Raw genomic sequence first — 24,185 nt, forward strand, 5'->3', positions numbered from 1 at the left:
AAGCAAATGGTTAACTTGATTTGAAAAGGTGAATGAGTCAACACACTAAATCCTTTCATAGGCAACAAAATCATTAATGCTCTAGCTTGCCACCTCTTTCATATTTTTTTAATTCTCCTTTTTTGCAAAGCCTAGCAATCGCTACAAACTGTTGATGGACACATCACATCTATAATAATGTTTGTTTGGGTTTTTTAAATGTTTGCCACAACAGCAAGTTCTCTGTTGTTTTTTTTTGTTAAGTGTATTTGGTATACTTGCTTCTGTGCTTGCCAGACAAAAAAAGAAATTCTACCTCGCATTGCAGTTTTAATTATCTGTACAAGGTGTTGGGATAAGCTTGCTTACAGCCATTTCCTGCCCCAGCCTGTGTACCCATTTCACTGATAAATCCTGAGTAGTCTCTGAAGTTAGAGCTGAAGGAATTGAGAAGTGTTTTTTTTCTCCCACCCAGCTTCCCAAATGCCATTTTGAGACAGTAAAAAAACTTAGTAATAGTTTTGCAAGGTTCTGGTGGTGCTGAAGCATCACATAGCTATGACTCCTTCTGCCCATGCCATCAAAAACCCCATATACACATCTTCAATAAAACACTACCACCCACACTATCAGTTTTGAAGAGTGAGGGGAGAGGTGCTCTGTGTTTCCACTTCCCATTCCCTCCCACTGCAGTGGTAGGTCTAACTGCTATTCTGCAAAGCTGGGACAGCCGAAAGATTACCTATGAGGTCATTAACAGAGTATGTATGTAGTAGGGAATGATAGTAATTCCTCTTCACTTCAACTGCTTCTACAGTACCATGTTAACAGGGACATTGCCTTCATTTTCAGTAGACTTTTATTAACTGTTTCAATTTGTTTTCACATTCTATTCATAAAGCAGCAAACATCACTTTTGGCATGCAGAGAGATTCCCTGTACAGCTAAACAAGGACAAAGCAGCTGGACTTTTAAAATACAGTTCACATGACAATTTTATACACCTCTGAAGAGATTACTCAAGTTAGAAATACTTAAATTAAAATGACTATCGTACAATGGTAATCACTTATTCACAATATTCATACTTATTTAATTCTTTATTTACAAAATACTATCCTGAGAATTTTCTATTAAGCTTCAATTTGAGCAAAGTAGTTTATATATACCTAAGTAACAATGGTTACTTAACACAAGGGAAAATGCCTTTAGGAGAGTACAGAAATGCTTCATTGCTCAGATGTCTCTGTCAAGTCTCCTGCTTTGGTTCTGGTTGTTCTACAGCTGATGGATTTAGCTGAGGTGGCTCAACTCTATTTTCAGGAGGAGGGGGTGGAGGCAAAAATCCAGGTCGTTGAGGTGGATAGTGAGGATAAGATCTCATTGGAAATGGATTTCTTACTGCAGGAGAATCAGAGTGGTCCAAGTTAATATCAATCACAACAGTAAACATACCTGCTCCTCCTACCCCATATATGGCCTGCCTAAATAGAAGTCACAAAGTAGACCCAGGTTAGGTGTTATGCTCCAAGGAGACAAAGATGCTAAGGAGGAGGACAAAATGATCGCTTTTCTCAGAAGTTACCTGTGACAGGCTCACAGCAGCAGCCAGTCACTGTCTGTTAATGGGCTGCTGCTGCCACCATCACCTTTGGTCTGCTCTAGCAGCCCTTGGCTGTCATACCTTACAGATCCTTTGGAAGATAAATGGCTTAGTTCTTCACAGTTTAATCACAGAACAGCAGGAGGCAGAAAGAAGCCCTTCAGTTTGATACTTAGATCTTGCTCCACTAATGCAAGCTAAGACAAGCTCCAAGGGAAAACAATTAACAGGTATGTCCCAAATGCATACCTTTGCATGGACGCTAGCATACCTCAAAGATAAAGGATGAAGCTAAGATTTATATATGATGCAACCTTGTAGGAGGAAAAGGATTAAGGTAAGCATCTACTTGCTTTCCTACCCCCCAAAAAACCCCTTTAAATCCTGAACAGTATGTGTATTTTCCAGCCAAAGCTAGTATTTGTAAAAACATTGTCAATAGGAGCAATTGTGAAAAAGAAAGTGTACAATGCCATTAACCTTAATCAGAAAAGATGCTCCCTGTTAGTTGAATTGAGAAGTAGTATTCAAATAAAGATGTAGATATTCACCCAGTGTGGTAACTCACTACCTGCACAAAGCACTTATGTTCATCAACTTGAAATAAATGCTGGCAAAAGCTACGTACTTGGCAGTGGAGGGCGCGGAAGCCCAAAGTCTCGTACTGGAAAACATTCACGTGGTCCATACATGCCAGCAGGAGGAGGGGGAGGAAAAGGAGGTCCTCGTCTCATGAAAGGTGCTCTAGGATCCACAGGCATCAACGGCGGTCTGACTGGAGGGAAAGGTGGAGGAGCAAACCCTGAACTGATGGCTTCACTTTCAGATGTCAGCGACGGATCAGGAAGCGAGTTCTACAACACAGTGAAAACAGGGAAGTTAGCTTAGGGAAAGGGATGAGGAGAGGCAACATCTCCAATCCCATCAGACCCACTTTGATGTAGACTGTCACACTAGCTAACAGCTAGTTCCAACTCTGCCTTAGCTACAGCATAATTGTGAACAAGGCTATCTATGTGCACTGACCATCAGCTTGACCATAGTTTCATCTTTTGTGTTACAATTAGTTTTCAGCAGGGGTTATATTAGTCATACATAAAAATTAATTCACAAGATCGTAAGTGCTGTGATAAACGTAAAAATAATCTTATAATTTGGATGGCACAGTGCAATATAACATGACCAATGCACTAGAGACAAATTTTCCTAAACATTTTGCAGAAAATTAAAGCTTCTTTAAATCAAGTTTCTGTTTGGCTACTTACACTAAGGTTAGAATGGTCTTTCATCCCATTTCCACTTGGTTCTGTTCGTGGGCTATTTTCTGAAGATGTTTGTCCATCTGTAAGCAAAAGTTAAACAAGTTATTCAGTGCTGACCTCCTTTTCTCCACCACTGATTTCAGTATTTTTTCTGAAATCAGGATATATAGGCAAGGGGGGGGGAAGGTATTGCTGTACCAAGCAACTGTTACGCAGGCAGACTGAAAGACAACAGAGGAACACAAAGCTATGTTTAAGTATCTTCTCCAACTTCTGTACAGATTGCATATGCATTACAAGGTTGCAGCTTTTACCAAAGTTTCTTGTATACAAGTAAGTCTTTTTCTTCTATTTTAGTTTTTTTTTTTAGAAGTTACAAGTCCATTTTCCTAGCAATACATAACATTACTGTAGCAGTTCCCTTGTTCCCCTCCCTCCTGCTAATTCTTTCTTTGCTAAGTCCCACTCTAGGACTGACTGCACTATGATATGCTCTTGGCATAGAGCTTAACAGCAATCCTATTCAATTCTGACAAAAACTGATTCCTTCCTTAGCTGCTAAACATTAAGGACACTTTCAGAACTGCATCATTTCTGGATAAACATTCAGAAATGAGAATAATCATCCTCATATTTGCTGTACTCACTTTATAAATTAAGAGATAAATAGGAACTTCAGTGTTTTTACCCTTATACATCCCTGAGAACAAGTATTTTCAGTAACAATTGAAGAAAATTATTAAAGGGAATTGTCAGAGGAGAATCTGACTGGATATAAATATACTATAAATATATACACTAAAGGTACTCCTTTCTTAAAAAAAAAAACAAACAAAAAACCAACCAACAAACCCAAAACAACAAACAAACAACAAAAAAACCACACAAAAACCCCAACCCCCTCCAAGATTTGAAAAATACTGCTTTCTTACATGTCTGCCTGGATTAAAGACAATAATACTAAAAAGCACAAGACTGAAACCATAATTCTCACACATCACAGACTTTTCATCTACATGTTGTATCTCTTCTCCTTTGAAGAAAACAAAGCTCTTTTCTCAATGAACAGATAGGTCTTTTCCAAAAATCTAAATTACTTGTCATTTCAAGCAGGCCCTGCCTTTGCTGAAGATACAGTTACTTAACAATCTGAAGCATTTCAACTGTTTGTGTCACACACAGAATATTCATGCCTTGATACTTAGGTTGCATAACACTTTGCATTTTAAATCCCTGTAAAGTTGCTCACAAACTGTGTCAAGCTTTAACCCTTCCTTCTGACCAGAAGTTTGCTGCTCCAGGTACCTGCCTCAAGTTGAAATTTCATTTTTGTAGTTAGTCACCCCAGCTTAGGAAAATGCCTATTATTTTGTTCACTTTAAATAACATTGTGATCATCTTGCTTATTCACTCTTTAGAGTTGGAGCCTGGATTCAGTACTGTGAGACATGTTGCTGTTCTGAAGTCAGATGGCATGTGCTGGATGGGGTAGGTTCTTTTTCTTTCAATTTGTTGGAGTTTTTTTGCTATTTTTACAAATACTCACCCAAGTCTAGTGAAATTACATGCCTCTAAAAAGCAAGATTCTAGTGAAATTACATGCCTATAAAAAGCAAGATTCACATATGCTTCATGACCTGCTAAATGCTGGCACCAAGGTTATCCAAAACCCTGTTTCCATTAATTAGGTTTTGAACTGCCTAAGAACTGAATACAGCTTTTTTTTTTTTTTTTTAATTGTTGCTTGCCAGCAGCTGAAGAAAAGGGTAAAAATGGATGCAACAAGTGACTGCAAAGACAGTGTACCTCTCCTGTCCTTCAGTCAGCATTCAGGTGCTAGAAGAAAGACCTCAGTGGAACACAAACTATTAGAAAGCAGGAGTAAAACAAAGAGAGACTTGGGAAAGAGGGTAGGAAGGTGAGTGGCTGTACAGGAACAGAATTGTCTTCCAGTAGGGAAAAATTCCCTGTAAAACCTGAACCTTCAACCTGAAACAGAATTCAGCATTCCCAGTTCTCACACTACACACCAAGTAACAAAGGTTCTCTCTCCTATTGCCAGAAACTGGGCAACAAAGATGGTAACTTACTACTAATCATAGGAGTAACTGAATACCAGGTGGCAAAGTTTCTGTTGTGAGTTTAATGACTTCAGCCTAGCTGATCAGACACATGTGATTTACTAGGCATTAAATAAGGATGAAAACTGCTTAATAAGTATTAGGGCTTTAAGCTCTTAAACTGTTTCAGTGATGAGGTTTAAGTCACCAAAACTTTGCCTCTGAGCTTCTGGCTGTTACTAAGTATCACAAACTACAATTTACGTAATTGGCCAGTTTAAAACAAATGGTACTTGGGTCAGTGAAATGTGTGATTAAGTTGGGGGCAACTGCACTGTGAACTACAAAAAGCTGCAAGTATGGTAATTAGTTTGAAGGAGGAGACCTCAGGACATTCTACTACTTCAGTACACAAAGCCAGCAGATATTTGAAAATTTTGCTGTTATTCTTTTGGTCTTATTGACTCTAACTCTTTCTAACTTTACCAAATATGGCATGGGAATGCAAGTGTGGGTTTGTGATATTTTATGCTGTGGTGAGCCTCATGGGAGGGGCCAAAACAGACTCAAGGCCAATCCTGAATGGTTAACATACAGAACAGTGAAGGTGGACAAAAAAATACCTCATGACTAGCATTCACTGAATCCCATCCACCTGACAGAAGAGACTGCTGTTGTTGATAAGAGGGAAAGGCTAGCAGGTGTTAAAATGTTTTTACACAATGGAACATCAGGTCTGTGGTAGCTATAAAGTTGTCCTCTTACCAAGGCTACTACACATAGTCAACTTACACTGAGATTCTCCATTTGATAGTATCAAGGAAGCAATTCCCACCTGTTTTATCAAAAGACTGCACATTATAAGTTCGTAGTTCTGCTGGTCCAGAAAGTCTTCCAGTATTTGGAGGATTAGGGAAAAATCTTTCTTGTCTTCGAGGAGGAAGAACTGGATCAGTGTAAGGCTCACCTAACATTGAAGAAATCACAAAACAGGTCAATGAAGATTTATTCCCCCCATTCCACATAATTTTACACCAGCAAAATCCTCCGGATATCTTATGCTCTTGTAAATATCCAAAGTGACTATTAACCAGGATGAGAAAACAAATTTCAAAAAACCCCAAACATAGGAATCCCACCAAGTATGTACTATAGCTTATGTTTCTTAGGAGCTGCAAAAGAGAAAGTTCATTGATTTTTGGTTTAACATACAGTAGAATTTTGAAAGTTATGATTGCCTAAGTCATAAACAGCAGGGCTTTGAAACAAAGGTTCAGCATAGCAATGAAGGTCAAACACAAAATAAGGTACTATACATTTTAAGCCATTCTTAGATGAGTGCTGTTTTCTGTTATGTTTCATAGTGCTGTAATGTGTTTCCACCAACTTCCTTGCATCAGATCTAGCAATCAATCATGCAGCTACAAGACAAACTGTATCAGTGAGATCAAAGAGCAAAGATGGGGTAAGAACAAAGCTCAAGGAAATAAGACAACCTCTCTGCATTACCCTGTCAATAGATCAGATCTGGAAAATGATAAGCTGCATCCTGAGTGGACTTTGAGTTTTATAATCAGGCTTTCACACAGATGTGTAGCAACTACAATATCGCTTGCTGCATCTAATAACTGAGGCACTTTAATCTGTCTACCGAATTTGTAAAAAATTTTTTTAACTTGTAGCATTTTTGCTTCTTTATTACTGGTGTACAGGAAGGTTGTCCTTCCCCCTGCATTGTTTACTTGAGAAATATCAGCAGTACCCTCTTTGATTCATCTCTGTCTTGAGTGATAACGTGCAATACAGACATTTAGCTGAAGAAGTGAGAGTGAAGACTGATTTTGTTGTTGTTAATTATTAAAGAGGCAGCATCAACACAAAAATATGTACCGAACATGATGACTGTACCATGGTACTCCTGTATAATTAATATAAATGTTTTTTGAAAAAAACAGTGTTTTTCAACATTAGCTTTTATTTATTTATTTAAGGCTAATGTACCATTAAAACTTTTTACCTTCACAGATCTCTTAGTAATTATCCAGCCCAGACAGATCTTTTAAGGCACTAAGCAAACCCCCAGTAAAATGATGAAACCAAACAGCTGATTGTACACTGCTAGTACCAATATATATTTAAAAAATAGCATAGAAGAAATGCAAGTGAACCACACCATTCAAGAAGGGGAAAAACCCCACTATTAAAAAAGCCTTTCCAGTGCAGTTGCACATGCAGTTCCAAGAAAACATTTCATATTTTTAAGCAAAAAATACTTAAATATACACACTGCACAATAACTTCACTTTTCCATAGATACAGTAGCTAAGCAGATTTTTATACCTGGTGGAGGCAGAATTATCCTGCGTTCTCTGTCCCAAGGAGGAGACAGGGATCCAGTATCTGATGGTGGTCTGTGGGGATCAGTTAATCTATCAGAACTCAGCTCTCCTCTTTCATTACCACCTTCATACATGGCAGTTGGTCCTCTGGATCCTAATCGAAGAAATCAGATAGCTATTTACCCAGGTATTTTAAATCCTCTATTATGGCTTTCTTCATTAAGTCTGAAAATAGTAAAATATATCACGGAACACCAACACTGTCAAGATACGAGAGGCGCATGGCTCCACAGGACTCTCCAGCTGTTTGCTGTTATGTTTACTAGAAGTGTTTAAAAGGTTTGTTTGGAATGAAAAAGTCTTAGTTCAACAATAGTGCAACCTAGAGTACCTGCAATTTTTTTTTTTAAATAATCATTTTAAGAGTTTCAGTTCATTCAAATCAGAGAAACTAGTGCCCTCACAATAAATCTTCTTCTCAGTGCTAAAAAAACTGCTGCTAATCAAACTAAAAATTAGCACACTTGAAGTTAATACCCTCATCGTAAGAAAATAGCCGTGTTACATTCAACACTCTTCTGGTTCTTTCTAATTCTTTAGTCAAGAAAAAAAATAAGAGAAGACCAGGTCAACACATAACCAAAGGCAAGAGAAACTGTAACAATGAGTGATTTTAAGTTGCAAGCTTCCTTTAAAATAGATTTGTTCTGAAAAAAATCACAGAAGTACTGAATTCTGGTATCATTCTCTAATTCTCTATCCTAAAATTCAACCTAAAATTTGAAGCCATTTCGTGTCTTGTACAAAATCAGATGAGCACTATAATTGCTCTGTAGCTGGCATTATTTAAACACATCATTTGTTTAATCTGCTGAAGTTATGTTAGTGCTCCATTGTGAAATGGGCAGTAGTTATGCCTTTGCATAGTCTCTTTCCTTGTTAATACTGCATCCTGAAATCCAGTTTTTAGTCTTCCTCACCAGCAACAGCTGAGCTACAGTTTAAAGATACATTGGACAGCTCAGTTTCATTACTTACTGTCTCTATACAAATAAATTGTCAAGTATGATTTTGCTTATGTGTGGTACAGCTACTGCTGAACATTCAATCTCAAGCTTTTCTGACTTAGAAAAATGAATCAACTTTCATGTGCACCTGGATATGCTTTTTACAAAGAATTAAAGTAAATAAATAGGCCATGGTGATCTTTAAAAATCACTGTTGATTAGTGAAATCCTTACAGATGAGACATTTAGACATATTTCCCATGAAATAAGTACAGGTTTCAACAGGTTTAACAGTAGTAGAGCTTCTTTATTACCTGTAACAGATGCTGAACTCCACTCTGGCATTTATCTACACTATTTCCATCAACATCAAAAACATGAAGGAACAGTGGTTTTCTTCTCTTACAACCCCTGACATCACGGCTTGCTTTCACCTACTCCTCAATCTCTGAATTTTACTCCTTGCACACAACCTTCCTGGTCCCTTTTATCACTAGGGAAGAAACTGTCTCCACATATATGACTGCCTCAAATTTAGAACAAAGGGAGGAAAACAATTACTGAATCAGTAACTTTCTAGTATCATGACCCCCAATAAAACTCTCTCATGCTTTTGACAACACAGGTACCCTCTTCTTCTTTCACTGACTGTAGTCCAATGAGATGGAAGTGGCAGTATTCTTTCTTCAGAAAACTAATCGACTCTTGTTTACTTTAAAATCCTAAGTTTATTTCAGCAGAACCCCATTTGTCCAAGAAATAAAACAAGACTGATTAAGTTGGGCTTTTCACTTTTCTCAATCTATGCTTCTAAAGTGAATCCACTGACCAACCTATTAGCAACAACTAAAGTTTCTATTGTACTGTTACACATTAGACAGCTTTAGAAGCAAGTTGAAAAACAGGAAGAGTTTGTCCAATTAACTATTGATATCGAATTGGTTGTTTTAACACTTCTTGTCACCAGCAAGAGGAAAAGGTGTGACAGGTTTATAGTAGAGGAGAGAGAAATCCAGAATAGATACATTTTCAAGTTTAAGATTGTACCTCTTCCTCCTCCTCCACCTGGAAGCATAGGTGAAAGCCTTAAAGGACCCTCCAATAAAGTTGGAGGGGAAAGAAAAGCTCTTGTTTCAGATGAAGGCCGGCCCATTGGTGAGGGTCCATATGGGGAATGCTCTGGAACAGTTAAAACAAAATACTCAAGTTCACAATATTTAGTTTAGCAAAGTGTATAAAGTAATTAACTTCTCGGGTGAAGTTTAAAACTAAAATTGTATAAGTGAAATGAAAATTGTGTTCTAATTACCATGTGTATCATATTCCTAGTCTACTCTCATCGATACTACAAACACTCTTAGTTTCAACAAAATACTCGACATGACCTAGAGTCACTTATGACCCAATTATTTTTTAAAATTACTTATTTGTACATACACATGGCCAAGATAGTTTTCAAACAATTACATGCATGTGGTCTTGGAAAACAAAACCATATACCAAAATAATTAGGCTCTATTTTACAATTCAATACTGTACCTCTGCCAAATGGTCTAACTGGAACATCAAGAGCATAAGGATCTTTTTCTAAAAGGTCAAGTTTAAATTCTGTTTCAGTTAATCTGCAAATAAACAACAAAAAAGTAGTAAATAACCAAGAAGTGCAAAAGTTTTACTGGACTGCACTGTTTACTGCTAGGCTTTCTACTTAAAGGGTTAATGAAGCAAGGTATTTTATTCCCTAAATAAAAAGACAAAGGATGTCACAGAACTCTGAACTTAAGAAATCCTCAAAGTGTTTCTCTATTCTGCTGTATTTAAACTGTAATTCAGAAGTTGAAGTGGCATGTTAGATGTCACAATTCCTAGCATAATATTATTCTCATGAGTACTCTAAATTGCATTCCAAGTATTAACACCTAAAGGTTCCTCCCAACCACCACCACCTGATCTGTTAGCCCAGTATTAACTTCTGAGATAAGCTGTAAAATCATGAGGTAACCATGACATCTGGTTGATACACACTTATTTAAAACAAACAAAAAACCAAACCCCCAAACTCTTTGAGTTCTAGTACTACCTTCTGCTTCTTTCCTGAAATATTTCAGTATTTCACATAGTTCTTAAGTTCTTTCTTTCTTGCATGTTATCTTTACAGGAATGCTCAAATGACTCCCTTTCTTTCAGAACTCCAATGGAACACTGTGTTCTCTCTGCCCTGTTTGGGCCACAATTGATTAACACAGGTCTAGAAAACATCAAATTGCATAAATCCAAAACATACTCACATGCCAAATTGCATTTGTTTAGAATGAGATCAGAATTGCACTTACTTTTGTCTGTTATGTGCATTTTCTTTTTTTATATCATTGAGGTGTCTTTCAGCTGCTCGGGCTGTCAGCTTTGGGGAGGGACAAAAATCAGATGCTTAGATATTGTTATTTATTAATTAAATGCTTCAAAAATGTGACAGGCCCTAGATCCAAGAAATTTTTTTCTATCTGAAGCATGTGGCCTGTATTTTCACAAGATATGACTTGTGTATAAAGCATATGAAACAGATCCTCACATACATCACCAAATGGCATTAGCAGCTCTACTACGCAAATTTTTGAGGAATGATATGGCTTTCTGCATGTTCTTAAAACTGCAGAAATTAAATTCTTTGGCTATAGCTGCTTTGAAGCATCTACAGAATATGTACAAGATTTAAAGCCTCAAATTTTATATAAGAAAGCTTTATGTTAAAATCATATAGTTAAAAACTGTAAAATTATGACCATGAAGTGCCATAGCTTTTAACAGGGTTCTATCTTATACAGACTATTCCGTGAAACTGAAGAATGTATTAGTCAGGAGATATTTTAATAAGTTTCTTGTTTGGGAAAAAAGGCAAAAAGGGATTTTGTGGCAACATTCTCAGGAAGCTGTCAATGGAACATACTGTTCTTACAGCACATAACATTTTCTATTAGTAGATAAAAGGAGTGAAGTACATCCACGGAAAATACTAAAATGGCATTGAAACAAGGCCAAATGCTTTTATTATTAGCAAAATGTCACACACTTGTTAAGTGGTAACATGTTATTCCAGCAGATTTATTGCTACAGCAAATAATATTGTAATATCATTCTACTGTGCTCATTGCTATCCAGCTTAATTATTCCAACTATTTTATACGATAGAAGTATTTTTAACATGCTTTTGTGTATTTCTGCAATAAAACTGTATGTTTAAAGGTGACAGGTTAGAGTCAATTTTGATTATCTGTTTTTAATAAGAAACAAATAAGTGATAAAGAAAGCTATTCAAATCATGGAAAAGGAAGACACACAAAGTTCAGAAAATTCAGTAGCTGGAACTTACCCAATTATCGTGAGCTTTTTTCTCATGTGAAGTAATCTGTGATAGAGAGATTTCATTAGATCATTATCATGTAAAAAAAGAAAACTTGAGTATATGCTCTTATCAATAAATTTAACATGTGTGGATAATTTATAATGAGACATCTAAACTTAAAATTTAACTTTATTAAAACGTTTTCTGGTGATCTCTGCTATGAAATTGTGTCAGTCAAAACCACAGAGCATTGGGGCAGTGCGGGGAGCAAAAAAACCACCCAACAAAACCAAGCCAAATACAGCATCACAACCTAGCTGAAAGTGGTATTTCAGTTGCAATAACATCCCTCCTGCTTGGCATAGCTGGTAAGTAACACAAAGCACATACCTGATTCTGGTAAGAACGAATGGTTCTTTCTAGCTCTTCTTCAAGATCTTTTGCTCGCTGTCTGTAACAAAATTAGGATTTATGACATTGTAATAAAATGTGGAGGAAAGTAATTTTAAATACAGTAAACACAATGGTAAACACAAGGTATAGTTAAGAATTGTCACTTAGGCCCATGGGATACATTAAAATCATAGTAGCAGTGGAAGTTGTAGGTCCTAGATTAGTGCAAACTGAAATGTAAACAAAAGAACAGAACCAAAAAACCCAACACCTCCCCAACTTTTCAGTGGTTTGTGATATGTTTCCAATACAAAGGATATCCCTCCACATATGCCTAACAGCCAGCCTCACCCAGCTCAGCAAATGTACCAGTCTGGCTGGAGCATCATGCTGTTACAGGCTACCACCCTCAGTCCTCAGGGGTAGTCACTTGCACTAAAGTTATTTCAAGACCACAGAAAGTACGATGCCACCTTTGCTGCCAGCTGCCCTGTGCACAGCCTCTCTAGGTTCTACCCTCTCTCAGCAGGTAGGCCAAAGACATATTCATTGTTTAGTTATACTCCATTTGCAATATTAATAATCTCTTTAAAATTAAGATGTCTATGAAGTTCACGTTCTGAGTAAATCAAGAAGGATGAATTCTGTCTTCCTGTATGAATACTGAAGAATGTCTACAAGAACTTTCTAGAGAAAGAATTAATCTAATTTACTCTTCAGGAAATATTGTTGATCAGTATCATTCAGTTATAGTCAATACCTCCATAAACACTGAAGGAAGATGTGGAATATACATTACAGATTGAAGAATTATGCCATAGTTTGAGAAACCACAGAAACAAACCAGAGGTACACAGTAGGTGCAACACAAAACAGAGCAAAGCAGTTAAAAAACAACTACAGAAAATATTCCCACATCACAGTATTATAGTAATGAATTTCTAAACAACAGTACTATTTGACAGGCTTAGAGATACAGAAACAGAATACTGCAACTATACAACATAAATATGTTACGATCTATAGGAAAACTGAACATTGCATTTATTTTACAGCATTCTCTTAACTTCATATTTTTATCTCTGTTCAATAAACGGAACTAGATTAGAGACCCACTTCTACCATTCCATTAAAGCTAACATGTCAATACAATCAGCATTCTAATGGAAGAAAAGTTACTAGTGATTGATCTTCCATACCCAAATTTTTTAACAAAGCAAAACCTCCCTTAGTATGTATTATTACACACAAACTAGCACATACACACAAACACACACAAAACAAAGAAACTGGAAGAAAATACATTCACTTATGCTGCTGTTTTTATTAATTCTCTACTGCCTTTTGTTCACTTTGGAACAAGTGATTACAGCAACTAAAATCTGTAATTACCTGTAGCTGTTTAGTTCTTCAGCAGCATGATTAATTTTTTCATCTACTTTAGAAAGCTTTTCTTCCTTCTGTAGGCGTTCTCTTTCTTCTACTGTCAGCTTCCTTTAAGAAAATTCAAAAACTATGGTTAATTCTGTTTCAAGTCAACAATTTTGTAGTTGGTCTGTCACGAAAAACTTCTCCAATTATTTAGTTGTGATGAATACATGATATTTATCCAGATAAAAGTTTTAGAGGCAACATATGAAGTGGCATAAATAACACTAGTTTGTATTCATATTAGTTTATTTAGTTTATTAACTGTTCTATATGAAACAATTAGATTACCACTGTTCCTAAAAGGAATCTGGAAGACAATCTATATTCCCAAAGAATATTTCTATTTGGGATGTCAGGGGTAAGCAGCCACAAATCAAATCAAACAAACTAAATGTTCTGGTACTTTTTTACATTTTACAATGATTTTCCAGAGAAGAAAAAAGGTTGTTACTAGCTATTAAGAAAATAGTTATTAAAAAAAATTCTTTCCAGGTTCCTCTTTCTTTATGCCTTATCAGGCACTACAGAAGAGAAAACCCATATTCCAGACCACAGATTATGCACAAGGTAATTCTGCAGAACACACATGGATACTACTGCTGCATACAGTCCTGAATGGATAAACTGGTCATTTTCCTGTAACCAGCAGTCCTTTGCAATCAAACTATCTAAATCATGGGTCTTTTGAACATGATTTAAACTTTTCTACTCAATCTTCATTTCCCACTTTTCTATTTCCCTTGTTTGAACACAGCTAGCTTTTTAAAAGATGCTTTGTTAATACTAATAGCCTCTTATTCTGCTATCTCATCATGGTAGCTTCTCTCCACTCCTTTTTGGCTTTTCTAAAATCTTTGATAAGCAGCATACTCTCGCTGAGCTTCAATGTGGTGTTTTTAAATACCATCACCCAGCCTGCAAACATTTTTCCTTTCTGACTGCACATCATAGCTTCTTTTTAACAGGTTCCTTCCACTCTCCACACCACACTCCCACCCCCCTTTTTTTAAAATCAAATGTTAACGTAGGGGATTTCTAGGTTTTGTTGCATCTACAAAGGTGCCAAATACCTATACAAATATATATACTACACAGAAGATTACCAAAAGTAATACTTTAAAAAGGTCCCGCATACCGCTCAGTACAGGACCAAGACTTGTGCTGCTTCTCTTGCTGCCTTCAAGATTACATCTGCTACTTGAAGAAATAATTTCTGGCTAGTAAAACTGTAATTTTACCATCATGCCCTAAAATGATGCCCTCTGCTCCTTCCCTGCCCCATACACACACACACACACACACACTTCTGAAGGTTACTATATACCCCATCCCATCCCAATCGACTTTATTTCTAGTCCTTAACATATTTCTGATTTCAGTCAGTAAGTCATAATCCCTGCTACCATCCTGACTGTGAGGCAGATAGTACAGCTCTCATATTCTATCCTTCCTGGTGAGGAAAAAGCCCGATACACAGAGGTTCTCTGTTGCTTACTGGTAATAGTTAGCTGGCCTATGTTTTAACTCTAAGCTTACTTTTATATATAGCATCACTCCTCTGCTGACATTACTAGCTCTGTTTACTATGTAAAATATACCTCACAGTTAAAGCAGCTACTGATTATCTTTGTTTCAGCAACTTTGATAGCTGTATTACACCACATCTTAATTTAATTAAAAAACAAATAAATAATCAAGCTTTCCAACTTTACCCACCTCATTTTATAGATTAAAAATGAGTTACTTCTTGTTTTATCTTTGTTTCTGTACTTGCTTGTGGAAAAGTCCTAAAATAATATACCACTACTTCTACGGAAACAATTTCCATACAATTACTGTGATCATAAATGTACATGAAGATGTAACATAACAGGGTCTTCACAATTCAGAAAACTCTGGAAAGCAGTATCCAAATTTTCAATAATTTTCAGCCCCCCAAATCAAGGAGTTATATTCAAATCAAACAGAAGGCATTGAATATAAAAAGAGAAACCAGCACCTGTGTAGTTTCATTTCATTTTCTTGATAAAGCTCAGTCATTACTTTAAGTTTCTGCTGAAGCTTTTGAACTTCACTTTCCAAACATTCATTTTCAGACTGCAGGGAAGCTTGTTGACTTTGAAGGTTTTCTATACGTTCTATCAAATTGAGAAATAATTATATTGGGACAACGCAAAAGTTACAAAATTAAAATATCTGCAATATTTTAGTATATAAAAAGTCTGTAAAAACCTTTGATCCTATGTTGCTTTAATAATACAAGTAATAATGTTAATATATTTCAATAATTCATACAAATTGAGAAGCAGTATTGCTCCTTTTTATGGGAAACCAGCAACTATACTCTACCTGCCACAAAGTGCAGCTCTGAGCGCATATCTAGCCTTTGCTCCAAATCATATAGCTTCTTTCAAAACAATGAAGTTTTGTAATTCACAATATAAATTTTCATTTAGGGCTCTTATTACTCTAATTATTCTACTAAAGGAGTAAAATAAGTACCATCAGTCTTGCAGATTTACCCACATGAGGTCTTGCTGAGTAGCCTGAAGGGATAACTCATATTTGTCAAACTACCTTATCTTTCCAAATTAATATCAGTCATGTTTCTTTTCCTATTTACTACTCCTATGCCTCTCTTCAAGAAACATAGAAAGCTTCAATTAAGTTTGAATATCTTTATGGGACAGAGTTACAATCAATTTGGAAAACACACTAGCACAAAGAGACAATTTAAAGGACTATCAAAAACTGAAAAATACAGTTTTACAGAGCATTTGATCACCCAAATAACAAAGCACTGTACATTCAAATATGATGGCTACTCTGCTGGCTGTTATCTATGAAAGCAATATCTAATTACAGGCTTTAATTTGAATTAAAGTGGCAATGTTTTCATTTCATAGGGTTTATTTCAGTATGTCCTACACAACAAAGGAAGAAACCACAGCAAGATGCTTTTAGGTTGAATTCTCCAAATGCAGTATTTTGGATTTTAAGAAATATTGAGCTTGCACCCATTACCAACCAATTACAATTAAGCTACCATTTTTAATAGATGGTTTTAAAATTTAAGACTAAAACTCCATTGTTTCATGTCCAGAAATTATGTAAAGAAGGTATTATATATTTACTAACATCACTTTGCCCATATATTTTAAGATTATATAACTTAACAGTTATAGAATATTCCAACAGAGTACAACAAAATTTGCAAATGGTGATTTAGCAACTTCGATTGCTTTACCTCTAAAATCAAATATTTAAAACAGCTAAGCAACTTAAACTCAAACAGGCATTTTAAAAATCAAGTAGAGCTATTAATGTAAACTTAATTCAGTTTTTACTAGAAGCAATACTTACAGGCTGTAACATCATTGTACAAAACCAACATCTTACTAATCTTAAAGGCAAAACAACATTTAATTACCTGTAAGTTCTCCTTTAGCTTTATTTTCATCAGACAGTTTTGAATACATTTGATCTCTTTCTGTTTCCAGGGTCTTTAAACAAGCATTTAACTACAATCAAAATTTTTAAAAAATGAGCATTTTAAGATTTCCAGAAACTCTTTGCATGCAAAAATATCTAATTAAACATTAAAAGGTGCTGAACTCTGTGATACTGATACCTACGTGCAATTAAAATTACCAAAACCATTGCATATATTCCCTCTAGTTTCCCCCCTTCCATCCACAAGTTTCTTAAAATCACATACCTTTGCAGCATAGATCAATTTCTTTACAGTTCGTTTTTGCTGATCATCTGATTGACAGAATAGAATAATATGTCACATAAAAAGCACAAAATGGTTTGTGACAGAGCTTACTAGTATTATTTTATTTTGTTTTTATAAAAAAAAGCAATCCCCAACATACCATGATAAGCATAGCATACTTGGAGGAAAAAGGGGGGGGGAGAAAGAGGGGGAGGGGGGCGCGCTATATTCTAGTGCTTTGTTTGCCAATCAGACTCAGAATGCTCATGTTAAAAGTGAAATGCTTAATACACGCTGTATGATTTACTGGGATGTGCCCTACTGTATAATCAACACCAGCATAAGAAGAAGCTGCAGCAAGGAAAAGGAGGAAGAAAGGCTCCTCTGTGCCGCTGTTTGGAGGGGACCCACATCTACACCCATCTGATTCCAGTGCTATCATAGTGCCTGCAACAAGTAACAACTGTGTAAGGATGAGGAAACAGAAACTAGGCTCTGAGGACCCACAGTGCTACTGCTGGGACGAGCTTCAAGAAGAAATGAAAGGTTTCCACTTAAAAATGTCTGAGAATCACTGCTTAATACTAACATAGGCTGAAGTCATTCTGCAGGAGACTGAGTCTTTACATTGCTCTATGATAATATGCATGCTTTAGCTATTTCCACACACTGCTAAAGAGTAGCACAGGTTGTTATTCTGGAGGTGTCCAAGGATCAGTTAACTGTCTGACATGAATAACACTGGGTGAGTTTTTGAAAATCCAACTCTACAAAGCTAATGTTACAACCTTCCTGAAAGTTTGTTGGTTCTGTATTTCTAAAACAGCTATTAAATTAATATTTAAGATAGGAAGCTATACAAACCATACCTAAGTGCTCTCCATTCTCTGTTTCACCCTTTATATCCGTGTCCCAGTGATTATCTTCAGTGTCATCATCTTCTCTTATTGCTGAACTCCAGTCTTTCATCTTCAGTAAGTATTGTGTCAGCGACTAAGAAAAAGCCATCACAAAACACAAACAGTAAAATAAACACAAGCAATGAAAATGTAGTTACCATTACAGTTACATTTTCAGGATTTCTGTCCTTCATTTAGTTCCCTTAGTAGATTAAGGGAGCACCATATACAGGATTCTAGATGCCTGATATTACTTTTTCTACTAAAACATATACCTGCAGGTCAACAGGTGTGCCCTTATGAAGACTTTTCAGATAGCCAAGCATGCATGCTTTTAGCAGAGCTTGTGTATATAAGGTACACACATGTCAGAATACACTGCCAACTCCCATGCTCCAAATTAAAAAAAATGCAAATACTCTACCAGAACTAAGAGTTTTTCCTTATCTAATGTGCTGGCTTCCAAGGCTATCAGACTGCCCCATTGTGCTGCTAAGCAACCTTTTTGCTTAGCAGGAAATAAGACATTAGAGGATGGAGACAGCAAATAAAAACCCAAAACATCTTAATGTATATTAAGACCAGGAGAGGTTGTTAGACTTTCTTGGAACTTGGTGATTAGCACCTGTCATGGTTTAACCCCAGGCAGCAACTAAGCACCACGCAGCTGCTCACTTACTCCCCCCACCAGAGGATGGGGGAGAGAATAGGAATAATAATGATAATGATAATAGAAATAATAATGATAATAATAACAATAATAAAATGACAATAATAATCAAAGGATTGCAATACACAAAACAAGTGATGCACAATGCAATTGCTCACCACTTGCCAACCAATGCCAAATTAGTTCCCGAGCAGCCATCCCCCCCAGGCCAACTCCCCCCAGTTTATATACTGGCTGGGCATGAGAAGCTGAAAAATCCTTGACCTAGCATAAAGACTACTTAGCAACAACTGAAAACATCAGCGTGTTATCAACATTCTTCTCATACTGAATCCAAGACATAACACTATACCAGCTACTAGAAAGAAAATTAACTCTACCCCAGCCGAAACCAGGACAGCATCAGCCTGAATAATTCGATTCAATGCCAGCTGTCGTAATTTACCTTGACTTGACTCTCTTTATTTTTCAATACTTCTTCTATATCTGCTTTAGACGATTCAAACATCTTAGTTTGTTCATTTAGTTCACTAAATCGTTCACCCCATCCTTCAGCTTCTTGTAAAAGCTAAAAAGGGAAATACCAGATTAGCGTGATTGTCTATTACAACCAAGAATCAAGGAGGAACAGTACTTGAGCCTGTTACATGTATTATCTACACATAAGCAGAATTTTAATCTCTCACCCATCAGTAAAAATTAACAGAGATAGACCACAAGACAGTGAAACCTCAAACGTTGAAAAGTAAGGCTTCTGTTATTGTCTAGTTGCTTTAGCTGCCATAGCTCTCCATTGTAATTAGTAGTTAGGATATTTTTAAACATTTATAAGAACAGTTCAGTTAATATTCCACTCATTTGAAAAACCCTGATGTGACAATAGCAATGGATATAAAATAGTGACAATTTGTGTAACAGCTACAAACACTGGGGAGTGGATGAAAACACTCATTTCCCAATATGCATACACGCTTCCGAAATTGTACCCGTGTCTTTTCAAACTAGAAGAGGTTGGTGAGGTAAGGAAAACCAGGAAGCTTTTTAGACGGCTATTTAAATTCACATGACTTGCAAGACTACATTATTTTTCCTACTCTCCTCCATACCTCTTAAATTAATTTTTAAATTTTATTTTAAAAAAGCTTCCCTGTTAATGAAAGTCACAGCAACTGTATGTAATCAACACTTACTAGTATGTATCTTTGTAATTAACTGTGGTTAACTAAAAAGACAGGTAGACTCCAAGGTTACATTTTACAGACATCCCCTAGTAAAATGTCATTTCACAAAAATACTTCACTGCTGTAAAGGGATTAGTACTCTGAAGCATGCACCAGTTCATTAAGAATAACCACTGCAACATATTAACTAATTAAACCATGCCTTCATAGTGTGAGAATGAAATTGAACTGATGCAAATTTCTATTAAGACAAAACATGCAATACAAAAACATGGGGTACAGTAAAAAAAAAAAATCTCAAGTCTCTTTCAAAAGAATATTGCTTAAAGTTGCCCAACAGGCAACCAATTTAAAAGCAGTGAATGTACAGAAAGGAGTTACTAGGTTGAGCAACAAGAACGTAACAGCCAGTTATACTAAAAATAAAACCAGAAAATGGTAGTTAAACAGGGGAACTGCCATGCAAATAGACAAGCAAGCCTGAACACTACTTATGAAAGATAAACTGGAAGCCATAAAACAAAAGGTATGTGACTAGAATTGGATTAACCCCACTTGGCACACAACTGCACCCTTCAAGCAGTAAAAGCCACATATGAATTTGCAGCATCATGCAAACTACATATTACAGATAAAACAAAAATACTCTTTATGCTAATACTGCTCAGAAGATGTACGCAGGCAACTACTTTTATCGTTAATTGTCACCCTCAAAGGGAAGCTAATTAAGATATTCCTTCTTCACAAAGCCAAAGAGAAAATAAATTGATACGCCTTTATATACCTGTAAGAATTACAACAAAGAGAAATAGCAAGGATTTGCAATAAGCTGAAGCAATATATATTTTTAAAGTTCCTGCAAAAAACAAAGTACAGAAAGTTTGGAGTTTATTAACAGTTCCCTTGTTCAAACTAAAAGGCCCAATCCTCTCTCTGACACATCATAAATCTGAGACAGCACATCTGTTATGTTTAAGCTATGATGTGCCAGAAGATTATGACCCATTAGTGCAAATGGACAGAGGAAGAAAGTACTCTAGTTTCTGTGAACAAATAACACCTTTGTTACCTTTTGAGCATAAGTGAAATTCCATCTTTAAAAAAAAGTAAGAAAGAAAAATAAAAAGGGATATGCATATTCTAATATAGCAAACTAACTCACATGCTTACAACAACTTCATAAAAAGAGAACATAAATAAGCAAAGCAGATACTTTCTCTTCTTTCCTTATCAGGTTCCATCAACTCTTATCTGGTTATTTATGTACTAAAAAGCATAGCAAAATACAATATACACAAATGTTCTCAAATTATTAAAAACTGCAACAAAGCTCAGTTAACAAGAAAACGTAGTAATTCTTCCTAAATAATGTAGTTAAGGAACTGCTATATCCAGGTTGTTTTATCCAGAAGGAATGCAAAAAAACCCTTATTTTTATCCAGGAACGTGGCAAGTTAATTACATCCTGAGAGTTCTTTTTATTGATTTTTCCTGGATTTGCTTCATATAAAATGATTGCCTATAAAATGTATAGTAATTGTCAGCACTTAGTATTATCTTACTGTAAGTACTACTTTTTAATAAGAGGAAAGAAAAAGAAGATTATTTTCACACACATAAACAATTGGATAATTTCTGTTTGAACCCAAGAAATTACCAGAGAAAACAAAAAAAATCCCTCTCTATTAAAACTTGTGTACTGCTTCTCAAAATTTATTATGTAAGTATACTGTCACATTTTAAATAAAGCACTGAGACCAGACCCTTTCTCCTCACAGAGACAAAGAGGATGTATAGATTAGACAAAAAACTCTTGAAAGAAAATAATTCTCAAGCAACTTCATCTCACAGTGATAACACCCAAATCTGTTTCTCCACTCACAGTGTCTCATAAAATTGTCTTCCTTTTTTTTGTAGTCACAAACAGGTACCCTTCTAAAATTAGAGAAAAATATGAAGTTTTACTGATAACGGAATTGTGCAAACTGAAACATTTTCCTGCAGAAAATTTTCTATTTCCAGTAATCTTTTTTTTTTTTCCTGGATCACTAAGTCTGATATGCACAATGTCTTGACAGAGAGGACTAAAGGACTCCCCAGCTTTTTATCAGACTGCTAAAAACCAACAGGCCTGTACTTCTACTCCCCACCTGGCAAGGTATCTATCAGGTTACTTTTCAGACAAGGGGATCATCAGTCAGTCAGGAAAATAAGCACATATCCATTAAAAAAAAAACAACAAACAACCCAAACCGCCCCCATGAAACCCAAAAGCATTCCATGGAACATTTAATGTTCACAGATAATACCTTTTTGTTAGAAAAAGATTAGAATAATGTCACTAAAACTAGTTATTGCACAGGACAACAACTGCATATGCTGAACATCTTAAAATAACCAGCATTCTTTGGGATCTGGCTATGGCACTGTGGAAAATAAACAGCTAAAATTTTGGAAGGAACATTCTTTTCTGTCCCTTTGTATTACTTACCTAACTTTCCATGAATTCATCCATAGTGGTACTACAGTAAGTTTTTTACCTGCCTTTTGCATACTCTGCAATTTCTTAATTTGTTTTCTGGTTCAAATATAAGCATTTTCTCTCTCTGCCTTTCTAGAGGATCCTAGCTGTGGACATGCTAAAATCTTTCTGCTTTCCTCCAGGTCTCAGCAAAATTTTTATTAGTCTTACATTACCATATGCTCTCTTTCTCACTGAACTCTATGCAAGTTTCCCCACAAACTGTAATTATTAAATTTCTTTTAAAACGGGACTATTTTAGACAAAGTTACTCTAACATAAAATAATTTTAAAGCCATGTCCTCTTCCTCTTTCCATTTACTAGAGCACACAAGGGGTATTAACACACTGAGGATGAGCTCCTCAGAGAAATCATATTTACGTAGTATCATAAGAAAATACAGTGTTTCTAAGGATAACTATGTAGAACCTACCTGTTTCTCACTTTCTTGGAGATGGCAGTTTTCATCTACTGCATCTTGAACAGATGTCTTGAGTCTCTCTGTATTAATCTGATACACTTTTAGGGTGGACTTGGCCTAAGTGGAATAAAAAAGTGTATTGTTTAAACAGTATAGGTGAAGATACAAGTTAGGTCGTGATGGTATTATTGGACTTATTCTTAGGTTTTCTAGCTGTGCTATATATGTATTCTCACATTTTCCCTACAATTGCAACAGTTTTTGCTGATTGTAGTTTTGCAATACTACATATCATTGCGGAGTAAGAAGGCAAAGAAAAGGTAACCGTAAAAAAAAAAAAAAAAAAGAGGTAACTGTACTTCCCAATAAATGTCAATCACTGTATGAAATTCGAAGTTGCTAAATCAAGTCACACAAAAGTACTAAGCCTTACAAAGTCTTTTGGTTTACACAGCATATTATTTCTGCATCCTTAATAGAAAAAAAAATTAAAACAGTAACTACATGGAGAACAAATAAATTGCAAAGATTTGAAAACAGAAACTGTAAAGATTGGACATACCTCATCAATTTGTGACTGGATAGATTTTGCTTCATTCTCTAAAGACTCTACACTCTTCTGAATTTCAGCCACCTGAAAATTATTAGTTGTCATATAGCTTCTTCCACAGATTTGACTGAAAAGGTCTAAGCAATTAATAAAGTTATTCTAATTTTCAAAGTGAGAAGGTTCTATCAGTAAGAACACCTTTTCCTGAGTATTTTCCTTTATGGGTGTTATTTTTCCAATATGCTACAGGGAGTATGAGGGGACACAAAATGGAAAATGTAGTTTTTGTTTCAAAAAACCTGAAGAGAATAGTTTGTCTTCTCCATGGAGAATTATTTTGTGGGAATTTTTTTTTTCAATTAATAGGAACAAAGACAGGATTCTATTTATTCTTACCAAGTTATCATTTTCAGATTGCTTAGATTTTTCTTCTTCCAGTTCTTTTTCTAGATTCTCTATTTCTTGGTTGAGTTCCACGTTTGACTTGTTCAGTTTTTCATGCATTTCCTAAATGAAGTTGTTTTGACAGTTAACATAAAACATTTGACATTAATTACATATGAAGACGACAAGTATGTTTTAAACATGACAGCAGAGTACGTTTAACAAATTTCCCATATCAAGGAAAAAATCCCAAAGTACTCTTGCATGTTAACAAAACCTGTAACAATTAGCTCTACAGGATCTGAGGTGCAGAATGAAATAAATCTATTTGCTTTTTTGTTACACAAATTTTACAGAACCCATCAGGTATTTGGTTCACTTTTTTTGAACTCTTTTACAAATGTATTCTCAGTTTGGGGGATATAA

At 35.7% G+C, this 24,185-nt stretch overlaps 1 protein-coding gene across 4 annotated transcripts in view; it reads right to left on the minus strand.

Moving 5' to 3' along the window:
• Nucleotides 1–825: 825 nt before the first annotated feature.
• MIA2 (MIA SH3 domain ER export factor 2) overlaps nucleotides 826–24,185 on the minus strand; it is a 39,426-nt gene continuing 16,066 nt past the window's right edge. For 3 of the 4 annotated variants that reach the window (XM_075030242.1, XM_075030238.1, XM_075030237.1), the window contains 19 exons: nucleotides 23,772–23,882; nucleotides 23,388–23,459; nucleotides 22,838–22,942; nucleotides 19,147–19,269; nucleotides 18,002–18,125; nucleotides 17,133–17,179; nucleotides 16,845–16,935; nucleotides 15,414–15,552; nucleotides 13,376–13,477; nucleotides 11,981–12,041; nucleotides 11,618–11,653; nucleotides 10,584–10,651; nucleotides 9,790–9,872; nucleotides 9,298–9,429; nucleotides 7,245–7,397; nucleotides 5,740–5,871; nucleotides 2,848–2,924; nucleotides 2,211–2,436; nucleotides 826–1,380 (listed from right to left, as the gene is read on the minus strand). In XM_075030242.1, coding sequence (XP_074886343.1) covers nucleotides 1,229–1,380; nucleotides 2,211–2,436; nucleotides 2,848–2,924; nucleotides 5,740–5,871; nucleotides 7,245–7,397; nucleotides 9,298–9,429; nucleotides 9,790–9,872; nucleotides 10,584–10,651; nucleotides 11,618–11,653; nucleotides 11,981–12,041; nucleotides 13,376–13,477; nucleotides 15,414–15,552; nucleotides 16,845–16,935; nucleotides 17,133–17,179; nucleotides 18,002–18,125; nucleotides 19,147–19,269; nucleotides 22,838–22,942; nucleotides 23,388–23,459; nucleotides 23,772–23,882 — 2,034 coding nt within the window. In that variant the 3' untranslated portion in view covers nucleotides 826–1,228. The remainder of the gene's footprint in view (nucleotides 1,381–2,210; nucleotides 2,437–2,847; nucleotides 2,925–5,739; nucleotides 5,872–7,244; nucleotides 7,398–9,297; nucleotides 9,430–9,789; nucleotides 9,873–10,583; nucleotides 10,652–11,617; nucleotides 11,654–11,980; nucleotides 12,042–13,375; nucleotides 13,478–15,413; nucleotides 15,553–16,844; nucleotides 16,936–17,132; nucleotides 17,180–18,001; nucleotides 18,126–19,146; nucleotides 19,270–22,837; nucleotides 22,943–23,387; nucleotides 23,460–23,771; nucleotides 23,883–24,185) is intronic. The other variant, XM_075030239.1, reaches the window with a different exon arrangement.

This window comes from Buteo buteo, chromosome 6 (genome assembly GCF_964188355.1).
Source record: "Buteo buteo chromosome 6, bButBut1.hap1.1, whole genome shotgun sequence".
NCBI classification, from domain to species: domain Eukaryota; kingdom Metazoa; phylum Chordata; class Aves; order Accipitriformes; family Accipitridae; genus Buteo; species Buteo buteo.